Source organism: Protopterus annectens, chromosome 16.part0, assembly GCF_019279795.1.
Source record: "Protopterus annectens isolate FY-2018-M chromosome 16.part0, PAN1.0, whole genome shotgun sequence".
Lineage (NCBI taxonomy): Eukaryota > Metazoa > Chordata > Ceratodontiformes > Protopteridae > Protopterus > Protopterus annectens.
In genome coordinates this window covers 375,526,784-375,549,713 of record NC_056750.1, presented here as the reverse complement: position 1 = coordinate 375,549,713, position 22,930 = coordinate 375,526,784, and the positions used below count along the sequence as shown (strand labels likewise).

General features: G+C 40.3%; 1 protein-coding gene across 1 annotated transcript in view; it reads right to left on the bottom strand.

The window, feature by feature from the left end:
* The window catches only part of ABCA2 (ATP binding cassette subfamily A member 2), a gene marked incomplete in the record, with an annotated part of 2,505,641 nt that overhangs the window by 955,103 nt on the left and 1,527,608 nt on the right, over nt 1–22,930 (bottom strand). The window contains 3 exon segments of the mRNA XM_044058216.1: nt 10,968–11,070; nt 11,959–12,132; nt 22,885–22,923. Coding sequence (XP_043914151.1) covers nt 10,968–11,070; nt 11,959–12,132; nt 22,885–22,923 — 316 coding nt within the window.

The window sequence follows — 22,930 nt, the reverse complement described above, 5'->3', positions numbered from 1 at the left end:
ACAGCTACAGTTATCCCACTCCACAAGGGGGGATCCACCTTGGATCCTGGGAACTATCGTCCCATCAGTCTGACAAGCCTGATCTGCAAAGCCATGCAACGCATTATCATGGAACATATAAACAAAGAAATTGGCAACCTTCAAACACTGGACCCCACCCAGTTTGGTTTGTAAATGGACGATCTTGTCTCCTCAACCTGATTGACTTCTTCAAATCGGTCTCCAGAGCCGTGGACGAGGGTAAGGCAGTCCACACAGCCTAGCTGGACCTCGCCAAGGCCTTCAACACCATCCTCCACTCTGGAATCATAGATAAACTTACTAAGCTGGGCATTAATCCCTACATCACTCGATGCGTTGCCAACTGGCTTACAGACAGAACCCACATTGTAAAAGTAGCCAGCTCAAAATCCAGCTCCAGACAAGTGACAAGCGGAGTAGCTCAGGGTTCAGTCCCGGGACCGCTCTTGTTTGGCATCTACTTCTCTGAAGTACAGGCCAGCACTAAGGGACTCTGGCTAACAAAGTTCGCAGATGACTGCAAACTGGGAGCAATTACTGAATCTCCAAATGATGTGGATATTCTACAAAAGGGCCTTACAGAAACAGATGCTTGGTGCCAGAGCCATGGGCTCAAGCTCAATGCCAAGAAATGTATAGTTATCCCCTTTGAGAAAAAAAAATGTACCCATGAATTACCACACAAGTGGCAGTACACTAAACACCAAAAGTGCAATAAGGGACTTAGGGACACAGGTAGAAGTGTTCTCACTTTCGATAACCACACAACCATAACAGAAATCCTTCTATGTGGCACACCTCATCACTAAGGGCTTTTCATAGACCCATTATAAAGTACAACGTCCCATTTGGTATGTACCTCACAAGACATCTGCAACAACTGTAAAGGCCACAGAAATACCTCACTAAAAGAATCACAAGCCTAAAGCAGATGCCCTATGCTGACCATCTAAAAAAACTCCAGCTATACTCTGTTGCATATTGCGTATTCAGAGGTGATCTCTGCTTAACATACAAGGCCATGTCAAACCCAGTGCTGTTGGACATGCTACACTTAAAGAAACCCTAATCCCTCAGAGCTAGATGCTCCAGGGATCTAAACCTGGTCATCACAGTGAACAAAACATGCTATTGGGATAGGTTAGTGACCCAGAGACTCCATATACTCTGGAAAAAGACTGGCCATACATGTCAAGGTGAGTGCCTCTTTGGCCCTCTTCAAAAGGAACCTTGATGATTGAATGGGAGACAGGAAATTCACCTCGGGGATCACGTCAGTTGCCTGCTAGACAGGGGACCAGGGAAGTAAATATTCTGGGAAGAAATAGCCAGGGAATTGTTATGGCTAGGCTTGTACAGGCCCTAGGGCGAATAGCCTAGTACCAACCTACGACCCTATGAGACGTTTTCCAGTAGAAGCAACAAACAGGGATTCTTCCTGATGTAGTATATTCAAAAGAAGAACATATTTAGGAGGAACAAACTAATTCCTGCTCTTCATTTTTAGCAGCATCAAAATCAGATAGGTCCCAGTTACGTTGTCAAAAGGGCTGTTAACCAAACACCCTTTGATCGACACGTAAATGGCAACTACAAAAACTTTGAACGGCTAAGTAAGTGAAATTTGTCCGAGGGAAAAAAATTGCTTGGCCGTTATTGGGAATTTGCCCTTTCCTCCACTGTAGTGAGATCTCGGAGTTGGTATATTTAGTTTGTGGGGGTGTGGGGTGCATAGCCCCCCATATTGGGGGTGTGGGGAGTGAAGCCCCCCACTTCATAGAGTTTGATGGTTTGTTTTATTTTTTGTTGGCCAAGTGATTTTTTTCCATGGGAAAAAATCGCTTATTTGGCCATTCAAAGTTTTGGTCTTTCAGTATTTACGTGTCAACCAAAGGGTGTTTGATGAACAGCCCTTTTGACAATGTAATATACACCCAATCAGAAAAGACATCAAGTGAATGAAAACTCTTCCCTTAGAAGGAGCAAAATTTCTGGAGGGGTGGTATGCTCAATGACAAACAGTACTGAGGCATTATCTATTTGCCAAGTAGCCACATATCATATTCTTCTGTAAACTTTAATAAAGAAAAGAATCTGTGTCAGACATCAAGGTGGACAGGTATATGTTTGCTTTCCTGGTTAACAGATGTACAATAAATAAATAAATAAATTGAACATTAAACTTCAAACATTAACATTATCAAAGACGTTTATTTTCGAAAATAAAATCATCGAATGGCCACAGTTGGCCAACATCGCAAAAAGTCCGATAATGCTTTATGCCTTATCAATACCCCCCCACCACCAACTATACCAACTCTGAGACCAAACTACAGTGGGGAATAGGGCATACTTAAAGCATAAGTCTTTCTGTAAAATATGTTCATGGAAGAAACACTAAGATGACATCTGACCCTACTTTTTACAGTTTTCTTTTTAAGCTATGAGCACTCCTTGTATGCGTTAAAGGGTGATCCTTCCCCAAGGCAGAATAAGCAATATAACTGGAAGTCCTTCAATGGGATCTACTGAATAAAGACACATGAAAAAGATTTTTGGTCCTACATTTTATGATTTATATTCTAAGATAAGAGCACTATTTTCATACTGAAAAGGAGTAATCTTCCCTAAGGCAGCATAAACCACTAAAGCGGAAATATTTCAGTGAAATCTATTGGCCAAAAGCATTGTTATGTGTGACCTTTTTATGGGGGCATCGTCAGCCCTGGAACCACCTAAGACCCACTCATAAATTAAGTCATGGTATTATGAAATTCAGTATAGACAAGCAAATACAATGAAACTGTAATAAAAATGCAAGAAATTTTATCATTTTGGAAGCAACCTGGATGAGAAGGATGGCCTGACTAACAAATACATTGTTTGCAAAAAAAAAAAAAAAAAAACCTAATAGGTGTTGAAGTGTTGTCTCCTTTCGCTTACCAACCATTAACATATCCAGGTTGGGAAGCAGGGAAGTACAAAGCTCCACAAGTCAGTCTTGGTGGATGAACAGCCATCTGTGACTAAATCCCATTTTTAAAGAGTAATATTACAACAGTGATCACTATAATGAACACTGAGTTACACAATCAATTGTTTGACTTGGAAGTGGTGATAAACTGCATATGTGTGCATCATGGAGAACACATGGTGGAATGCCACTTTATGGTACACTGCACGGTGAAGAATTCACTAGGTGAGTTGAGCATAACACCAATATGTCCTTAAAAGGAGATGTCTTGGCTCTGCATAAATGGTATTTAGTTGGTCATCCTTGGAAAGATGCAATAATGGATGCTAGAAAGGGTTAATGAATTTAGTATTCTTACTGCAGGCCCCAACATCTATGGACTATTACGTGAAGGTTGGGTAAGATACTGAATGCATATAGAAAACTGGACATGAGATATTTACTAGTTGTTTACAGTGCTTTGCACAGGAAAAAAAAAAAAGAAGATAGCTTTTGATTGGTACAGAAAATAATTGTTTAGGCCTCTGAGATCTATGGTTATAGCGACCAGTTTTACAGTGGTAGGAGTATAGAGGGAGGTACTGCAGTGAGCTAGAATCCAGAACAGTTAATGATTATTGGTCTATTATTGCTGACTCTGAAAAACAGAATTTGTTTTGGTAGAGCTGATCTAGCCAACCATGTCTGAAATGAAACAAGTGAGTTGCAATTCTTGCTGATGAGGAAGCTAAGTAAGTACTTAAAAAGTGTGCCCCACAGCGGTTGCAATGTTGTTGAGTCTAAGCCACTTCCAGCAGAAGAGTCATCTGAGGCTTTTATTATTATTTATTTATTTTGATTCTGCATCTGCTGAACACTGAAGGAAGTTACACTACGAAATGGTTTGCTGATGTGAGTACTAAACTGTTAACATTTTAGAAAAAGAACATAAATATGCTTAATGTACTATGCTTTTAGTTGATGATCTAAAACAATCACACACACAGACATGCACAGACGCACACAATTTCACATAATGTCTTGTCACTACATGAGTCAAAATTGGGGAGGTTAGCACAGATCCTGAAATTCTCCACAAATTCCCTGAGAATATATATATTTATTTTTATAAGTATAGCCTTTATTTGAAATGACAATTTGTTGATCCTACAATGACTGACACCTAAGTGTTGAATGCCAAAACATCAATGTGCAAAGGATCCTCCCACATCCCTCTGCAAGAGATCTCACTACATTGGGGAAAACAGTAAATTCACTGATCCTCAATGTACCATGATTTTGTAATGACAAAGCCAGTATAGTTTGATCTAATTATATCCAATCAGTTGAACCAGCTCTGTCAGATAGCGACAACTTTCTACTTCAATGCTCCTATACATATATATATATATTTACATATATTTAGATACAGATATAGATATACAAGCATATACACACGAGGGTCTCAGCTAATAGTGAACGGTCAAAACAGTGTTCAAAAAATTGATCTGAAAAGATTGACCATTCAAAAGGCCAAAAACAAACAAATAAATAAAAAAAAAAAAACATCCTAGCGCACCCCAATACCCACAGCTAATTATATATACCAATTCTGAGATTGCAATACAGGGGAAAAGAGCAAATTCCCAAATCCTGCTGTACCACAATCGTGCACAGAGGACTGCTAGCAGACAGAGAAATAGCTAAAATGAGCATTTGCTATTCTTACAGTTCGCACATACCTATTACACACACACACACACACACACACACATATATATATATATATATATATATATATATATATATGGGTCTATTACAGATTATCGAACTTTTAAAACATTGACTTTCGAATGGCCGAGACCATATGATCAACATTTCAAAAGTTCGAACACATGAAAAAAAAAAAATACAACAAAATTCCTGGATGTTTTTGCAAGGGGGCAAGCCTCCCTGCATCACCCACAGTCCCTGCTATTTAAATACACCAACTCCAAGATCACACTACAGTGAGGAAAAGGGAAATTTTCCCATTCTGCACTGTATGGAGATCTCCGTTCAGAAGGTTTGAAGTTTTAAGATTTCGATCATCTGTAGGGGACCCATATATACACATACACATGAATTTTAATACAGTGACAAATTAATATGCAAATATTCTTGACAGTAGTAAATTTTGACAAGTGATACAATGCCCATCAGTGGAAACCAGGCAAAAGGCAGTATCTCAGACTGTGGGTTATATATTATGGCTTTATGGACTGTACATTTGCCTGTGTAAGAAAAAGGAAGATGTGCATATTTACTGCAAAATTAATCTAAAGACATATGCAGTAATGATGCTGTGAAATAATAAAGTAACATAGTAAAAACAAGGGTTATACATTCACTGCATTTGTAAATATTGCAGATACTAATTTAATACCTTTGCATCTACAGTCTTCCATGGCCAAATTTGCTCATTCTAATCTGATATACTTTTACTATGAAGAGGTGAAAAAATGTTTACATACAAAAGCCATGCATTCACACACATCTTAATCTATATGTAGACAGACACACATCTGTGAATCTGTGAAGAAAATGGGTGTTGGTGCTGGAACCAAAGAGACTTCAGATACTATTGTATCTTTCTTATGGAACTCTTGACAGATGCATCATACCAAAAAAAAAAAAAAATGAAGACGTGATAACAGTTTGTAAAGTGAAAGCATTTTGAACTTGGGTACAGGGCTGGCCTTTGGTTAACTGGTACAGTAGGCAAAACAGGCCAACACAAACACAGACACACACACAAACACAGACACACACACACACACACACACACACACACACACACACACACACACGCACACACGGAATGATACTGTCTCTGCCAAATCGGATCAAAGACTGCTTAATTGTAATCAAATGCCAGCAGCAGCCAGACCCCTTCATCCACAGACTGCCTTTATATCCATCAGTTTTGGCAATTTTATTGATCATGTATGCCGAAGATGTTTTGGACCAAATTAAAAATAATGCTCACAGTAGTACTTCAACATGTTTTACACAAACACATATTGGCACTGCCAAGCCAGGTTAATGACTTGTCTAACTTTAATCAAATGACAGGGGTCAATCACTTTCATCAATAGGCTGCCTCGGTACCCACAACTTTTAGCCATTTTGGCCAATTTATTGATCACGTTTGAGTCAACGGTGTTTCATCAAAACACTATTTTCCTGCTCTGGATTGCTTGTTGGGGAAGCCACCTAAATACCTGATGTAGGTGCCAGTGATTCCCCTACCTCTTTACTTTGTATAATGAACTTCAAGGCCATACAATTTAGACGAAGGAGAATAAACTTTCTTCAAATAATTCAACAAAATGAGTGATTCAGTTCAGCAAAGCATGGGGGTCACTTGTGCACATTTTAGTTGGCTGACTGTGATCATTTTTAAAACTGGCTACAGTAATGTCTTTCAACTTATTTTACACAAACATGTATGAGTCCCCCCAAAACCAGGTCAAGATAGTGATCAAACAGTTGAGTTCAGTCACTTTCATTCACAGACTGCCTTTTTATCCAGCATTTTTACTTTGTTAACTATGCACACCTCAGATGTCAGGTTGTGAACAAATTAAAAAAAAATGGCTAAAGTAATGTATTTCAACTTGTTTTACACAAACACACACTAACACTATCAAGCTATATCAATAACTGTATGTGGTCAAATGACAACAGTGGTAAGTGAGTTTCATCCATAGACCCATGAGGGCCTAATCCAGCACTAAGCAACCATTACAACTGCTTAGGGCCCAGTGCTATCTGGGAGGTCCAGCTGCAGCATTAAATAATAACAAAAAGATTTTCCTACTTTTCCAGGCATCATAACATAAAATAAAAAAGTTTTCCTACTGTCCTCAATGTTCAAGTATTGTTGCTTTAAAAAAGCAGAAAAGTTTTCTGATTTGCCTAAGAGCACATCTACATCCTGCTTCTGGCAGCCAATGAGGCAGGAGCAATGATGTATGCGAAAATGGCTTACAATTCCACAGCACAACAGGCAGTTATCTACAGCAGAAATGGATTGTTCACACTTCCAGGCATAAGGAGAGCAGTTACAGAGTGCAGCATTTACCAGAGATGGGTTTCAATAGCAGCCTGAAGCAAACCTACATCCACATTCAAGGATATGATTTCTGAAACTAAGTGGAGCATGTAGAGGCAGGAGAAGCTTTCTTAAAGCAGTTGGGAGTATGTGTGATGCATTGCAAGTATGACACACACAGGTGTGTGTGTGTGTGTGTGTGTGTGTGTGTGTGTGTGTGTGTGTGTGTGTGTGTGTGTGTGTGTGTGTGTACAAAATTGCCCTTGTTAGAATGGCTAGTTTAGTTAATGAACTAACTCAGGCTCAAACCCTGAATCTTAGCTGCAGTTGACAACAGAACCTTAATCATCTACACCAACTACCAGTTGGTTAAAATGCTCTGAAATTAGTATTTTTTTTTTATCATTTACTGGTTCATAAAAAATATAGAAGCAAATACTTTAATTAAATATCTCCAGTACTGCAGTAATGGATGCTTTAATTATTTTTGTCTTAGACCAGATCCCAAAAGACCCTAGAAGAGGTCAATGGCAAAATAAGTTAAGAGTACAGAGAACTGTGCTGGCAACTATTATTGAAAGCCAGTAATGACCCTGGTTTAAATTATTTAATTTTTATTGCACCAGTGTTAAAATTGAGGTCTGCTAAGTTATGAGTATTAATATAAAGTTTATTATAAATATTTATCCATTTTATTGATGGCTATGTATTGCTTTTGTGATTTTTTTTAAAGTTGTTCTGACAGCTGAGTGATGTCTTTTTAATAGGTCATCTTGTATAATTAGACAGCAATTGGCTTTATTTAGTTTCAATTTATTAATTATCCAGTGCTATGATTTGTTAAGATATATATTCACAACCATAGTCTGTACTATTCCATTTCTGATGAAGTCTTTGATGATTTCATGATGAAAGTGCTCAACTGCTTTTTATTAAAGGCTCATATTCTTTGTCATTTGGTCTACAGTCGATTTTTCATTTTGACGATTGGTACTATCCTACGGATTTGATTACCCAACTATTGGGTTTTCTCCAGTATATCTGTTGTTGGATTTTCCATGAGCAGGCTACACTTTGGGTTTACTGGTTCATGATTTTTGTTTCACTGCTCAATGGAAAAAAATGTTAAAAACTACAAATTTAGAATGCAGTCTAATACATGTTGATGTTTTAAAAAAGAAATACATTACACCAGGAAGGTGAATCAAATAACACATGCATTTACGTATGGTCCCAAAAATTTTACAGGGGCCCATGGTTTGAAAACAGCCCAGTACCAAGATATACTTAATATACCACTGTCTAGTAGCATTTTCAATTATGAGAGTTTCAATGCATTTTCAATGAATATCAGCTTCAAAGGAAGAGAAATTTAACGTTGCTCATGCTAGGTCTGTATTCAATGTTTAACTGTTTTGTTTAGCAAATGGCCATCGGAGTTTGTGTTATAAAATTTGAAAGCAGGCTTAGTAGTGCAACATGTAAGCAACTCACCTTTTTGTGCAGAAGGCTGTGGTTTCTACTTCCATATGATGTAGATGGATCACTGGCAGTGCAGCATAAGGGAAGTGCTGCACTCGAGTCAGTCGTTGTTTGGATGAGATGTTAAACTGAGGCCCCATCTACCTGCGTCAATGGTAGGTGAGATCTTTTGCATCCACATGAGCTATCGTAAAGAGTAATGGAAGTTCCCCAATGCCCTGGCCAGATTTCTTCTAGCAGTATAAAATACTACAAAGTGTCTCCCCTAAATAGAGACTACTAGCCTACTGGGACTAACCTGGTCAACAAAGGATAAATAAATTAAACATTTTAAATTAAATCTACATCTCTGTCTTCATTTCAAAAGAAAAGAAGTAAATAGTATGCATGCTGACAGTTTTTAACTATGGTCAGGGAAGAGAGACAAATAATGGGACACCTGAATGGCTGCAGGGGGTGGTCCATTACCCTGCCTATGGCCCCATTTGATTATGATCTGGCTCTGGTACCCACCAATTTAAGTAACTTGATTGGCGCTATATACCTCAGTTGTCTGTGATTAAATAAAAAAATATAACAGCCACAATAAATTTATTTAACATGTTTCCCACAAATGTCCATTAGTCCTGACAAGACATAAGAAACTGATGCTTTCACAGACATTCAGATACCCCTACCCCCCCCCCCCAAAAAAAAGAATACCCATTTTCTATATATACTGCTATGACCACAGTAATTTATTTTACTTGGTAAATCTCAGACTTGTACACATTAAAAAAATGGTGCACAGCGCAAACTTTCTAAGCAGATCACTAAAGCAAACAATCCATATTACGACAGTCAATATGAGAGTCTATCTGCTTCACAATCTGCTTTGATTTCAGTTGTATTTTGTGGTGTTTACTTTTGATATGCTTTAAAGTTTGCATTTACCTTTTTTCACTTGCATCCAAGAATTCTCACCACACTCAATGCCTTGCAGCACTTGTAATAGAGTTAATGATGTCACTGCTGCTTTGGAACAGCAGAAATAGCCAGTTTCTAATTATCTTTCAGAGTTAAACTGGCATATAGAAACAACATTTAACAATTTTAACAGCTTCATTTTGCTGTCACAATATGCACTAATGCTTATCACTGGTAATGGCATCACTAGTATACAAAAAAAGTAAAAATCATTTCATCTTTAACCACTGCATTAAGTACATTTTTACTGCTTTTTATTCTAAACTCTTTTTGTATCCCGCCACTACTGACTTCAGGTCCTTGTGTTTACACCTATTATTTTGCCTCCACAGTTCTCTGCATGTACTGCAGGCTCCCAGGAGGGATGTCTTCCTACTATAAGAGCATTCCTATATATGAAAGTCACTGTCTTACTCCATGACAGGGCTCTGTGGGGATGCATCTGCAGGTACACTGTAGAATCAATGGAGCAAGCGAGACCATCATATTTCAGCAGATGAGGGATTGTCTCATGACCTAACCCCCCCATGATGTCACTTATGCAGAGTGGGTGACAATGGGAAGACTTCATGAGTGTGCCCAGCTTCAGTCATATAGCAGTCAAGCCTTCTCAGTTCCCTGACCCCTAGCCCAGTTCTTTCATCCTCTAAATCCAAGCCTCTGTCACAGTTCATAGGACAAAGCCCATCCTTCCTTGTCACTCCATCGGATAGCCAAGCCAAATGAACCCAAGTCACCTGGGCTGTAGTCAGGGTTTGATCCCTGTATAACAATAAAGCCTTTACTGTTTATTTATTATTTATTTATTGAATTTATTAACCGGGAAACTCCACTTGGCCTGAATGTGTCCATTTTCAGTGGAGACCTGGGGAGAAAAGCTCCACAAAATTACATACAAAGAAAAATATTATTGCAGATAACAAAAAATCGAGCAGTACTACTGCACTGAATGAATCTGATAATAAAACAACAGTGAAAAGGTTACTGTTTTGTCAATGTTGCCATTAGCATGACAAATAAGTGACAGAAAAACATTATGTTTGGGGAGGAGTAATAGCTGTTATCAAAAGTATTGGGAGCGATAGGTAATTTTAATAGGCACTGACAGGCCTACTGTGTAAATTTATCAAAATCATGTAACAGGAAAAGTATGAAAAATTCCAAAGGTTAGCAAGGTTTAAAGGAGATTGTACTCACTCCAGGATTTAGAACCAAATGAAGCCTGCAAAGCTGTAAAAGTCACCATTTGCTTGTCAACAAGAAGATAAAAGTCACTCTTCCCCATGCTATACACAATCAACATGCTGACATCTTGCACTTTGCTGCAACATTCATGACTTTGATTTTGGGAGTTGGGCCTGTATCCATGACTAGGCCATACCCTGTGCTTACTAAAAACAATCTGGAGAACTATGCATACTTATCTCATAGTAGCAGAAAGGTACTTACTCATCCCGAGTGTAGCACGGATATGGAAACATCTGGACATAGTTCCCTGGTTCCACCACGTCATGTCCCACAAATGTGTTAATAATGGCTCGTTCCATCATGTCTGTAAAAGGGGAAAGAAAAACAAAATCAGACTTTGCTATGAGTAACACTCCAATTATAGTTCAGCAAAACTCTTGAGTTCTGAATATTAAGCTACTAAGTAAAAGCCCACATACAGGTTTCACTAAAATTTTCTTTCCCCTTTCGCCCTTGGCAAGATTCTTACTCTTGGTGTCTGCGTATTCATTCACCAGTATCCTCTTCACTTTTTCCACAGTGGCTCATATCTCCTTCTCTTCATGCTCTATGTAACTATCCTCCTATCGCCAACCCTTCTTCCTACACTTTACATTTTCATCACCCTTTTTCACTGTCCATGGTGGATACCTCCATCCATGTGTTGTATCAGACCTGGTTCTTAGCTCTCCTGTAGAGCACTTAACTGCTCCATTTCTTTTTCCCTCTGCTCCACCCTACCCACTTTCCTCCTGCTCACTGTGGTACTGGCTCTTGCAAAGCCATCTTGGAAAACTACCAACAACACAATACCAAGGGCATATAAGGTACCATTACAGATGCAATAAACAAAAAGGCCTGACAATATCATCTGGAACTGAGGTACAGGCAAAGTACAATAAAGCAAAGATGTATTCTGTCACATGGAACTGGGGTATGTATTCTACCATACCTCCCAAGTGTAATAAATCCAAATTCTCCAGTCTAGCATAAGGAACTGGTACTATACTATACAAGCCAGGTGCAAGTCCAATATCCCAACTTGTCACTGTGAACTAGTGTACCTACCGCATGATTCAAGTGTAATAAACTCAATGCTCCCATTCTGAACACTGCAAAACTGCACATATACGTCAGAAGGTTCTGGTACAAGAAACTCAAAGGTTTTACCAATCATAAAGCACTTAGATGTGCCAGACCTGTTGCCGCCTACCTTGTATCCACACAAATCCATAAAGAAAGTAGAAACGTCCTCCAGTATTAGGACCAGGCCTCCAGTATGCCCTTCTGATTTCATTAGTTTTCTCAGTAAAGCTAGAGTTTTGTCGAATTTTCAGCATGACATGAGGGGGAAGGGTGCCATCTTTGTTGGTCTGGAATATAACACCTGCGGAAGAAATAAAAAAAAAGTGTGATCCAATACGGACTAAGAACAATAAGGCACCGAACTAACGTTTTTACAGTGCAGACAAAGACAATTATTATATGCAATAAATCACTGCTGCTTTTACAACTAGATTCAGTCAACAAGTCATAGGCTCTTGCACTTTAGAACGTGAGGAAAATTCAGCGGTGTCAACTCTCTGGTACTATCTAATTGGGTCAGTAGGCAGCACCTCTGCTGAAACAGCATATGTCTAGACTTGCTCACCCTTGGTTAAGTTGTAGCTACCTGTAGTTTCCAACATGGTGCATTCCTGAGAACCTAGGATACACTGTACACCCCAGACACTATATAATCCTCTGAAATCAGGCATGCACCATCCATACACTCACATCCAAAAACAAAACACAAAATATTCCTTAGTACATGTAAACTAGAGTGCTGAGGTCTGCCATATAAGGTGAATACAGACATTACTGATTGCGCTAATTCTGCATACTTGCTGAAGTGTAAGCATGTGTGTGTGTATGCGCACATGTGCGCACGCATTGATGAATGCGAGCATCACTATGTTCCCTCATTGGCAGTAAGGAAACAATGTATATACTGCAGCTCTGCCTCCGAGTATCATTTAAGAACTTACAAAGTTATGTTACCTTGTGCAAATATGAAACTGTAACTGTAAGCCAAAGTTACCCATATGAGTTACTTCCCTAACTGCTTTGTGGTTTCTCACAAGAAAAGATGAAATCTCTTGGATTCTAATTTATAGGATCAGCGCTGTTATGTATATATTCTGTTTCTGCTGAAAACTGTTCTACCATCTGCTGTTGCATAGCTGGAGGAGGCAGTACATTGCCCACAAAAAAGGCAGGCACAAATCTGGCTGTCTTCTCCACTACATCAGTCTCAGCTCCACATGACTCACCATGTTACTGCAGGAGAAATCTGATATTGTACGTATATCTAAATAGGTAGGTACTAGGCTACCTGCCTGAGGGCATTTATAAGCCTAGCCAGAGTGTGTCAGCTTTTGCCACCCCATTGATTAATTAACTGAGCCTCTGTCAAGAAGAGACAATGAAGTGATCCCAGGGGTATATTTTCTGTTACCCATCCACTTGTCAAGGTTTCTCTTGAAGAGTGTTAGTGAGGGGCTCTGCCTAATGTAGTTAGGAATTTTGTTCCAAAGCATGGGGAGTCTCTGTGACAGGAATATATCCCTCCAGCATGTTCTATTTATTGTTGTGGCGAGGTTTAGCTCACTAGAGTGAGTGGCTCACAGTGACTTGGATTTCTTTAGGTGGAGCATGTCCATCAATTCAGAGTTGGACATGGCTTTGTAAGTCAGGCAGAGATCACCTCTGAGTAAGCGATATGCCACTGAGTACAGCTGGAGTTTTTCCAGTCGGGCTGCATAGAACATATGCTTGAGACCAGTAATCCTCTTGGTGAGGTACTTTTGTGGTCTTTCCAGCTGTTGGAGGTGTCTTGTGAGGTACATCCCAAACGGGGCATTGTACTCTATGATGGGTCTGATGAGTGACGAGTAGAGGGGCACTATAACCTCTTTATTACTAGATGCAAACCCTTTAGAAATTAGAAGGGCTACATAGAAGGATTTCCTAACTACTTTGGCAATATGATTGTCAAAAGAGAGATTACTATCTACCTGGGTCCCCAGATCTCTTATTACATCTTCTGTATTAAGGGGGCTGCCACCTATGTGGTAATTCATGGGTGTTTTGTTTTTCCCAAATGGGATGACTATGCATTTTTTGGCATTTAGCTTGAGACCATGACTTTAACACCCGGTGTCCGTCTCAGTAAGGCCCTTTTGGAGAATGTCTGTGTCAGCCGGAGAGTCAATTATGGCTCCCAGTTTGCAGTCATCAGCAAACTTGGTTAGCAATAGTCCTCCTGTGTTTGCAACACAAATAAACCAATTAAAATGCTGTATTACTTGTAAAAAGTGCAGATAAAAGGTACTTAAATTCTCTTATACATCCAGTTGAATACAGCTAGATCTTAGCCGGCCAAATCTCAGGTTTTAAGCAGAAAATATTCCAAAATGTACCACTTAAATAGGCAGTAACAGGATATCAATGAATGAGACTACCCCGACTGCAATTACTGTCTATGCAGGAATTCTAACAGGCAATAAAATCTAGCAACACTAACTGAAAAAACAGAGTCAAAACTTCCAGTTCAGTTAAAATTCAATGCAACACAAATAAATCAATTAAAATGCTGTATTATTTGAAAAAAGTGCAAATAAAAGGTACTTAAATTCTCTTATACGTCCAGTATGAGAAGTATATGCTACCAGTAGGGGTCCCAGGACCGAGCCTTGTGGAACACCACTTGTAAGTGGTTTAGAGTCGGACATGGAGCCCATTATTCTTAACGTGTGAGTTCTGTCTGTAAGCCAGTTGGCAACCCATCTCGTGACGTAGGGGTTTATCTTCAGGCTGGTGAGTTTTTCTATAATTCCTGAGTGAGGAATGGTGTCAAAAGCCTTGGCGAGGTCAAGGTAGGCTGTATGAACTACCTTCCCCTCATCTATGGCCTTGGTGACTGTCTCGAAGAAGTCAACCAGGTTTGGTAGGCATGATCTGCCCTTAACAAAGCCGAACTGGGTTGGATCAAGTGTTTGGAGGTTCCCAATGTCTTTGTTAATGAGTTCCATGATGATGCGCTACATAGCCTTGCAGACCAGGCTAGTCAGACTTATGGGAAATACAGTTATTCCTTTATGAAAGGCTGGAACTTCAGTGTATATTAGTTAGATAAGATTCAAACAGGTTTGCTGGTTAATGAATCCAATCAGTGGTGAATAAAAAGCAGGTTTGAAGGCAGCTGATTAAAAGCCATTGCCCCTTCCTGGACAGCAATTTTGTGCACAGAACAGCAGTTCCAAGTAAACTATGCACAGTAAAGAGAGAATTCGAAAAAGATCCAGAAAGAACCCTTGCATATTTCCTGCCCAAGGAAAACCAGAAGAAAGACAGCTACTGGGAAGCTGAGGGAGATGCTAAGACAGACTGCATACCTGCTCTATCTTACTGTGCTTATAGGTTCTTTACGTTGAGAAGAACCTGCATTTTCGCTGTAGTTTGTGTCCAATAAAAACTCATTATTTTATATGACTGGTGCTCTCTGCTGCATGCTATTATACTCTACTCTACTCTATATATCTATCTACTTATCTTTCTCTATCCCTATATACATACATATATATATATATATATATATATATATATATATATATATATATACAGTTCTACTTCACATGCTTGAATTAACACAACGAAAATCATAAGATCAAGATGAAAATGCCAAAAATGCACAAGAGCAATATCTTAAAATAATGATACTCATATAGAAAAACCAACTGTGGATGTCAGAAATCACTCCTGACACCCTATATGCTTCTATTAATGTGAAGACTAATGCAACTTTGAAGATATCTGCAACATATAATCTACAACATATCAGTTTTAACATACTTAGTGCATATCGCTAGACTAACATGTAAGCAAAGAGTATCCCTTGATAGCAACGTTGTCGCCTTTAAACCCTGACATATAGTATACTTTTGTACAAGGATCACCAGTGTAATTGTGTGCTACAGATTTTATAAGTTCCTCTCTACTTGATACACATGATATTACTTCTCTACCTTTGCATTTATCTCTAATTTTGAACTTGCATGCCGAATACTTGCGAGCCTTAGGGCTTCTTTCCAAATGATAAATGTACCCATCTAGTACAACAACTTCCATAATTTTCTGAGATTTCTGAGTATTACAGACAGCACCAAGGATGCCGAGTGTGTGGTATATAACATCCACTAATATTGCTGCTAGTATGAGGTAGGAGAATGTTACGGTTAATTTATACCTTTGCCATACAGTTACACAGCTGCAATATATGCAACATTGTGAGTGTCATTATCTTGACATATTGTTCTTGTGCATTTTCTGTGTTTTCGTCTTGATCTTCTAACTTTCGTTACTGTGTTAATTTGAGCATGTGAAGTAGACCCATTTATACACATATCGGTGTGTGTGTGTGTGTGTGTGTGTGTGTGCGTGCGTGTGTGTGTGTGTGTGTTTGTGTGTGTGTACATATACACACACATACATCATTTCCATTACACCCCTGACTCTCCTCCTACTCTGTTGTGACATTCATAATTCTAGAATGAAGCCACGCTACTGACATTGCATCCAGGTGCCTGTTGAAAAGTATGGTCTCCAACAATATCACCACTGTCAGTGTAACAAACTGGTCAGGGTAAGGGTGGCTCCTACTGGCCATAAATGAAGTAATTTATTCTTCCCCTAGGGCAGTGTTCCTATGCAGCCTCTATCTAAATGACTATCTCTCTCTCTCTCTCTCTCTCTCTCCCTCTCTTTCTGTCCTTGCAGGCCACAGACACTGCAACAAGATGATAATCCCTTACACTGAGTCACAGTGGGACTGCAACACCAGTAAACTCTTTAAAGACTGTGCCTCCAACAGGTAATGGCAATGTTACCAGAAGAAACAGGTTAGCATTGCAGTGCCAGTTGGGTATCTCCATGTAAGTACCACTACACTATTTCCTTCACTGCCTCCTACAGGGAGATGGTGGGACTACAGTGCCAGTAAGGCCTCTCAGTGGCAGGCCCAGTGCATCATATCCTACTCTGACACCTGCAGGAAGAGGGATTTGTTGTATTACCAGTAAGTTCCATCACAGTCAGTACTCTTACATTACTTCCTATGAAGCCTTCTGCAGGAAGATGGATTATAAAGGAACAATCAGCTCCCCACACAACTAGTACGTCTATGCCACTACACACATTACCTTCATAGGTTCATAGGTAGGTACTAGGCTATTAGCCCTAAGGCCTATATAAGCCTAGCCAAAAAGGTACCCTGGCATTCGCCACCCAAGAAAATTATTTTCTTGTGCCCCTTTCGAGCAGAGCCACAGAAGTGATCCCTGGGGTGAATTTCCTATTTCCCATCCAATCATCAAGATTTTTCTTGAAGAGTACTAATGAGGAGCTCTGTTTGACATAGATAGGTGGTCCGTTCCTGAGTATGGGAAGTCTCTGGGACTGGAATCTATCCCCCCAGCATGTTCTGTTTGTGGTGACAATGTTTAGGTCCCTAGAGTGTGTAGCTCGGAGGGATTGGGATTTAGTTGGAGCATGTCCAACAGCTCTGGGTTTGACATAGCTTTGTATGTTAGGCAGAGATCGCCTCTGAGTAGGCGATATGCGACGGAGTAAAGCTTGAGTTTTTTGAGACGGTCTGCGTAGGGCATCTTTTTGAGGCCAGTAATCCTCTTTGTGAGGCATTTCTGTGGCCTTTCCAGTTGTTGTAGATATCTTGTGAGGTACATACCAAAAGGGGCGTTGTACTCTATAATGGGTCTAATGAGTTATGAGTAGAGGGGAACAATGACCTCTTTTTTTCTGGATGAGAAACCGTTTGTGATGAGGTGAGCCACATAGAAGGATTTCCTGACCACTGTGGCAATGTGATGATCAAAGGAGAGACTACTGTCCACCAGTGTCCCAAGGGCTCTTATCACACTTATGGCATTAATTAGACTACCACTTATGTGGTAGTTCATGGGTACAGAGTTTTTACCAAAGGGGATGACAATACACTTTTTGGCATTGAGCTTCAGGCCATGGCTTTGCCACCAGGCATCTGTCTCAGTGAGGCCCTTTTGTAGTATGTCCACATCATTAGGAGTTTTGATTACAGCTCCTAGTTTGCAGTTATCTGCAAACTTTTTTATCCAAAGATATTCTGTGTTAGCCTGTACTTCAAAGAAGTAGATACCAAACAGGAGAGGACCCAGGGCTGTACCCTGTGGTACTCCACTTGTCACTGGTCTGAAGTTGGATTTGGAGTCTGCTACTTTCACAGTGTGGGTTCTGTCCGTGAGCCAGTTGGCAACCCAACTTGTGACATAGGGATTTATACCTAGTTTAGTTAGCTTATCTATAATTCCAGAGTGGGGCATGGTGTCAAAAGCCTTGGTGAGATCTAGATAAGCTGTGAGAACCACCTTACCCTCATCTATGGCTTTGGTGTCTGCTTCAAAGAAGTCAATCAGGTTTAGGAGACATGATCTGCCTTTTACAAACCCGAACTGGGTAGGGTCCAGAGTTTGGGGATTACCAATGTCTTTGTTTATGAATTCCATGATGATACGTTCCATGGCCTTGCAGACCAGGCTCGTCAGGCTAATAGGGCGGTAGTTCCCAGGGTCCGTCGTGGCTCCCCCTTTGTGGAGTGGGATAACCGTCGTGGTGTGCCATTCAGTGGGCAGAAAGCCTGAGGTGAGGCTATGATTGAACATGGTACTTAGGTAGGGTGCCAGTTCATTCTGTAGTTCATGTAAAACGCAGCCTGGGATATTGTCAGGTCCCATGGATGCTGTGTTCTTGGCTTTGGAGAGTGTGTTTTTTACCTGTGCAGCCATGATTACAGGAACTTTGCATTCTTCTGGTATAGAATTGGGCCCTCTAGGGGGTGAGAGGGGGGTAAAGTTAGCACTGAACCTATCTGCCAGTATGTTGGCAATATCAGTTGGTTCTGTATATTTAGTGCCATTGTGCTGTAAGTCAGAGCAAATCGGAGTGTTGCCATTGAGATTCTTGACATAGCTATAGAATGCTTTGTGGTTGTCTTTAGAGTCAGAGGCAATTTTGTTTTCGTAACTAGCTTTGGAGGATTTTATGAGGGATCTCAGCTTCTTACTGAGGTTGACCAGGGAGTTCCTCCAGTCATGGGATTTTACTCCTTTTTGCAACAGTTTTGTTCTTCTGTCGTAGAGGTTGTTTATGACACAGGACCACCAGATTGGCTTCCTTTTTTTGGAGGATAGCATCTTGGTTCTATTAGGGATAGCATGATCCATGCACTCGTGTAAGTGCTTATAAAGTGCATTTGTGTAGGATTCAGCAGTCGTACCTCTATTGTCCGTCTGTATGGGTGCCATGAAGTTTGCCAGTTCTGTATTAAGAAGTGTGAAGTTGGCTTTGGAGAAGTTTTTTACGGTGGTTTCCCTAATTGGGGGTGGGGGCGGGATGTGGATGTCTAGGGTGATTAGTTTGTGGTCGGATCTGACCAACGAGGAATTGACCTCTACTGTGGAACACTGGTTCCCCATGTTGGTAATGACCAGGTCTAGGATATTGCTGCCCCTGGTGGGGGTGTGATAAAGTTGATCCAAGACATTGGAATTTAAGAATTCCAGAAAACGTTGAGCAAAATCGTTGGTACATGAGTAGTTTTCCCAGTTAATGGTGGGGTAGTTGAAATCATCCATTATTAGAGTGTTGGGTTGTACCCTAATACTTTCCAGCTTATCAAGAAATGAGGAGTGGGAATCCTGGGGCATGGTGGGGGGTCTGTAGCAAGCTACAATTTGGATTGCGGTCTTGCCCAGAGTTAGTTGCACTTGGATAATCTTGGATGCATTATGCTGTGCAACTAGCCTGGAAGTGTGGATATCCTTAATGAATATGGACACGCCTCCACCTACAGTGATTCGTTCCAGTTTAGGTGGCCAACAAGTGTGGTATGAATTATAGCCTGGTAACACAGGGGTGCTCTCTGGTGCTTTGAACCAGGTCTCTGTCACTGCACAGATATCGATGTTCTCCATTTTAAGGGGTGCCTCAAGTGAGTGCATTTTGAGGTTTAGACTTCTAGCACTGAGTAGCATTACCCTCAGATTTTGCTTGCTTGTACCTGTTATGGTGGTGAATTTGTCATTTGAACCTTGCCTAAAAAAGGCACTATATTATCCAGAATCCCAAGGACGACAGGTGCAGGCCATCTCTGGCAAAGCATCATGGTCTGTCAATCATGTCATCCCAGGCAGACAAATACTGGATCCCCTTAGAATGACACCAGAAGCTTAGCCAATTGTTGAAGTCAATCATTTTGTCCTTGTACTATGGTATCATTCTGGGTGATGGCAGGATGCTACTCACACCTACCTGGGCTACAAGATCGGAGAGCTCCTCCATGTCTCTCTTCATGCAGTCCAGGTAGGTACTTCTCAGGTCATTCACACCAACATGGACAATGACAGTGTCATATCTGTACTTGCTGTGGAGTGACCTGAGTACATGCATTATGTGGTGCACCCTGGCACCTGACAGGCAGCTGACAGTAACTTTCTCCTTGTTTAGCCTGGTGAGTGGAACATCAGTGTGCCTGACTACAGAGTCACTTATGACTAGAATGCTGGGTACGTTGTTATGTCTTATGGGCTGTGGTTGAGTGGCACACTGAGTTTGTGGGCTATGTATCATTTGGGTTGTGTTGGGGAGTGGAGTTTGCTTGTGTTTCTGCTTTGGAGGTCCCTGATGCTTGGGCAGGTTTTTATTGAGAGCCTTCGCAAATGTAGGTGTGTGTTTTGTGTTTCTATGTGTGTGTTTTGGTGGTGTACATTTTGAGGAAGTATGTGATGAGTGTGGTGTGGTGCAAGAGTTTACCTTCTCCTCTTGACTGTCTAGTCTAGTCTTGGGTGAAGAGAGCTTTGCTTCCAGTTTGGCTATACAAGTGCATCTCTCACAGGTTGTAGTGTTGGGTGGTAGGAGGAGAGGGTTGTCTGTGTACATGAGGCAATTGCTGCATTGCCCCAAGATGCCCAGATTCATCAGGTAGACAGAAGAAATCACCGGGAGCTGACCCTTAGACATGCCTGGTTAGTGCTTATTAGTTTAAGTACTAAACACTGCTTTCCTCTAGACAAGTGAGGAAAGTTGAGTGCTGTAGTAATTTGTAGCTTATTTAGTGCTTACAATGAGTTCTGAACATGTGCTGAGTTCAAAGAAACAGATTTGAGTGCTGAAACTAGAAAACTGGCTAGTTCTAAGAAACAAAATTAAGCTAGAAGGCTTCCCTCCAACACAGAAAGGCTTGGGGGCTCAGAAGCCTACAAACAGTCTAGACCAATTACAGGAAAGGCAGGAAACAAGCTTAATTTTTTTTTCTTTCCCAGATGTTCTCTTTGTACACAGTAGGAGTGCCTGAAATCAGAATATGATCTCACTGCACTCAGTTGAGTGAGCAAATGAGATGGGCCCAGAAGGAGTATCCAAACACAAATTTACAAGAGGGGCGGGCAGTTTCAAAGCCACCAAGATTAACACCAAAAACAAAACCAGGGAGAGTGGGTGGGGAACTAACTGAAAAAACAGTCAAAACTTCCAGTTCCGTTAATATTCAATGCAACACAAATAAACCAATTAAAATGCTGTATTATTTGCAAAAAGTGCAGATAAAAGGTACTTAAATTCTCTTATACATCCAGTTGAATACAGCTAGATCTTAGCCGGCCAAAGCTCAGGTTTGAAGCAGAAAATATTCCAATATGTACCACTTAAATAGGCAGTAACAGGATATCAATGAATGAGACTACCCCCGACTGCAATTACTGTCTATGCAGGAATTAAAAACATTCCAGTTCAGTTAAAATTCAATGCAACACAAATAAATCAATTAAAATGCTGTATTATTTGAAAAAAGTGCAAATAAAAGGTACTTAAATTGTCTTATACGTCCAGTTGAATACAGCTTCTATATTAAGAGGACAGGCCACAGTGCGTCTCAGCTCAAAGATCAAATTAGCTATGATCTTACACAAACTCAGCATTCCTACTGTAGAATTATTAGTTCCTCCTGTGGGAGTAGTCTGGGACTGCAGTAACCATGAACTTCCTCATATTCACTATCTCAAGTGCCTCCTGTATGAAAACAGTGAGTTAGAAGGAAGGTAATCTTCCAAATAACTGCCACTTCTCAACAAAGATTTAGTACTCAAAGTCCACTGTTTAGAGTTGCAAAACAGGAATGCAAATTCAAACATTTAAGAAAAATAGGTAGCAATTTATAAAAACGAAGTGTTACCAAAGTATATAAACTGGGATGGATGGTGGTTTTGGTGAGCAGCAAAACTTTTCCTAGCCTTCTATTTCTACACAGATATGATTTTTAAATGTCATCTACCTATACCATATATGGCAAATTACAACATTGACAAAACCATGTTATTAGGAGGAAAAACAGAGAGAGAGAGAGAGAGAGAGAGGAAGTATGCCTACACAACAGTTTTTTTTTAAAATACCCCGGAAAATGACATGCTATAACACCTGAAAAAAAATACTGTCTGACAACATTGCAAGTTAGCTGTCATACACTGTACATGTACCAGAAGTTTTAGCTTGACTACACAGAAGCCCTCTCTACAAGCCCAACATTGTTGAATCACTGTGCTTCTAAGATTCATCAGGGAAGATGCTGTCACAGAAACAGGTGTGAATGCCATTCCTCCCACCCTAAGCCCAATGCACAATACTTCTTACTGTGACTATCAGTGAGAATAGCTGCTGTACATGTAAGGTCTCAGTCGGTACTAACTACAAAAGGCAGTTGATATGACTGAGATAAGTGACGTGACCTCTCTCAACAGCAATGAGGTTCTACTCCATTACCACTCTTTCCTGTATCAGGAATTAAAATAATGTTATGTAACAAGAATGTTCCCTTACATTTTCACTCAGCAGTTGTCTGCTATGTCATGCTGTCACCACCAGATGGCAGAAGAGTGACTTTAGCACAGCTCTACAGTTAACAAGGAATGGTTGGGCATCATTATCACATCCACTCCCCCAATTCCCTTCTCCCTTACTCTTGCCTATCCAAAGAGAGAATCAGATGTGAACTTACTGGCAAACACGGTGACATTGTCTTGGTATGCCTGGTTCAAAGGGTT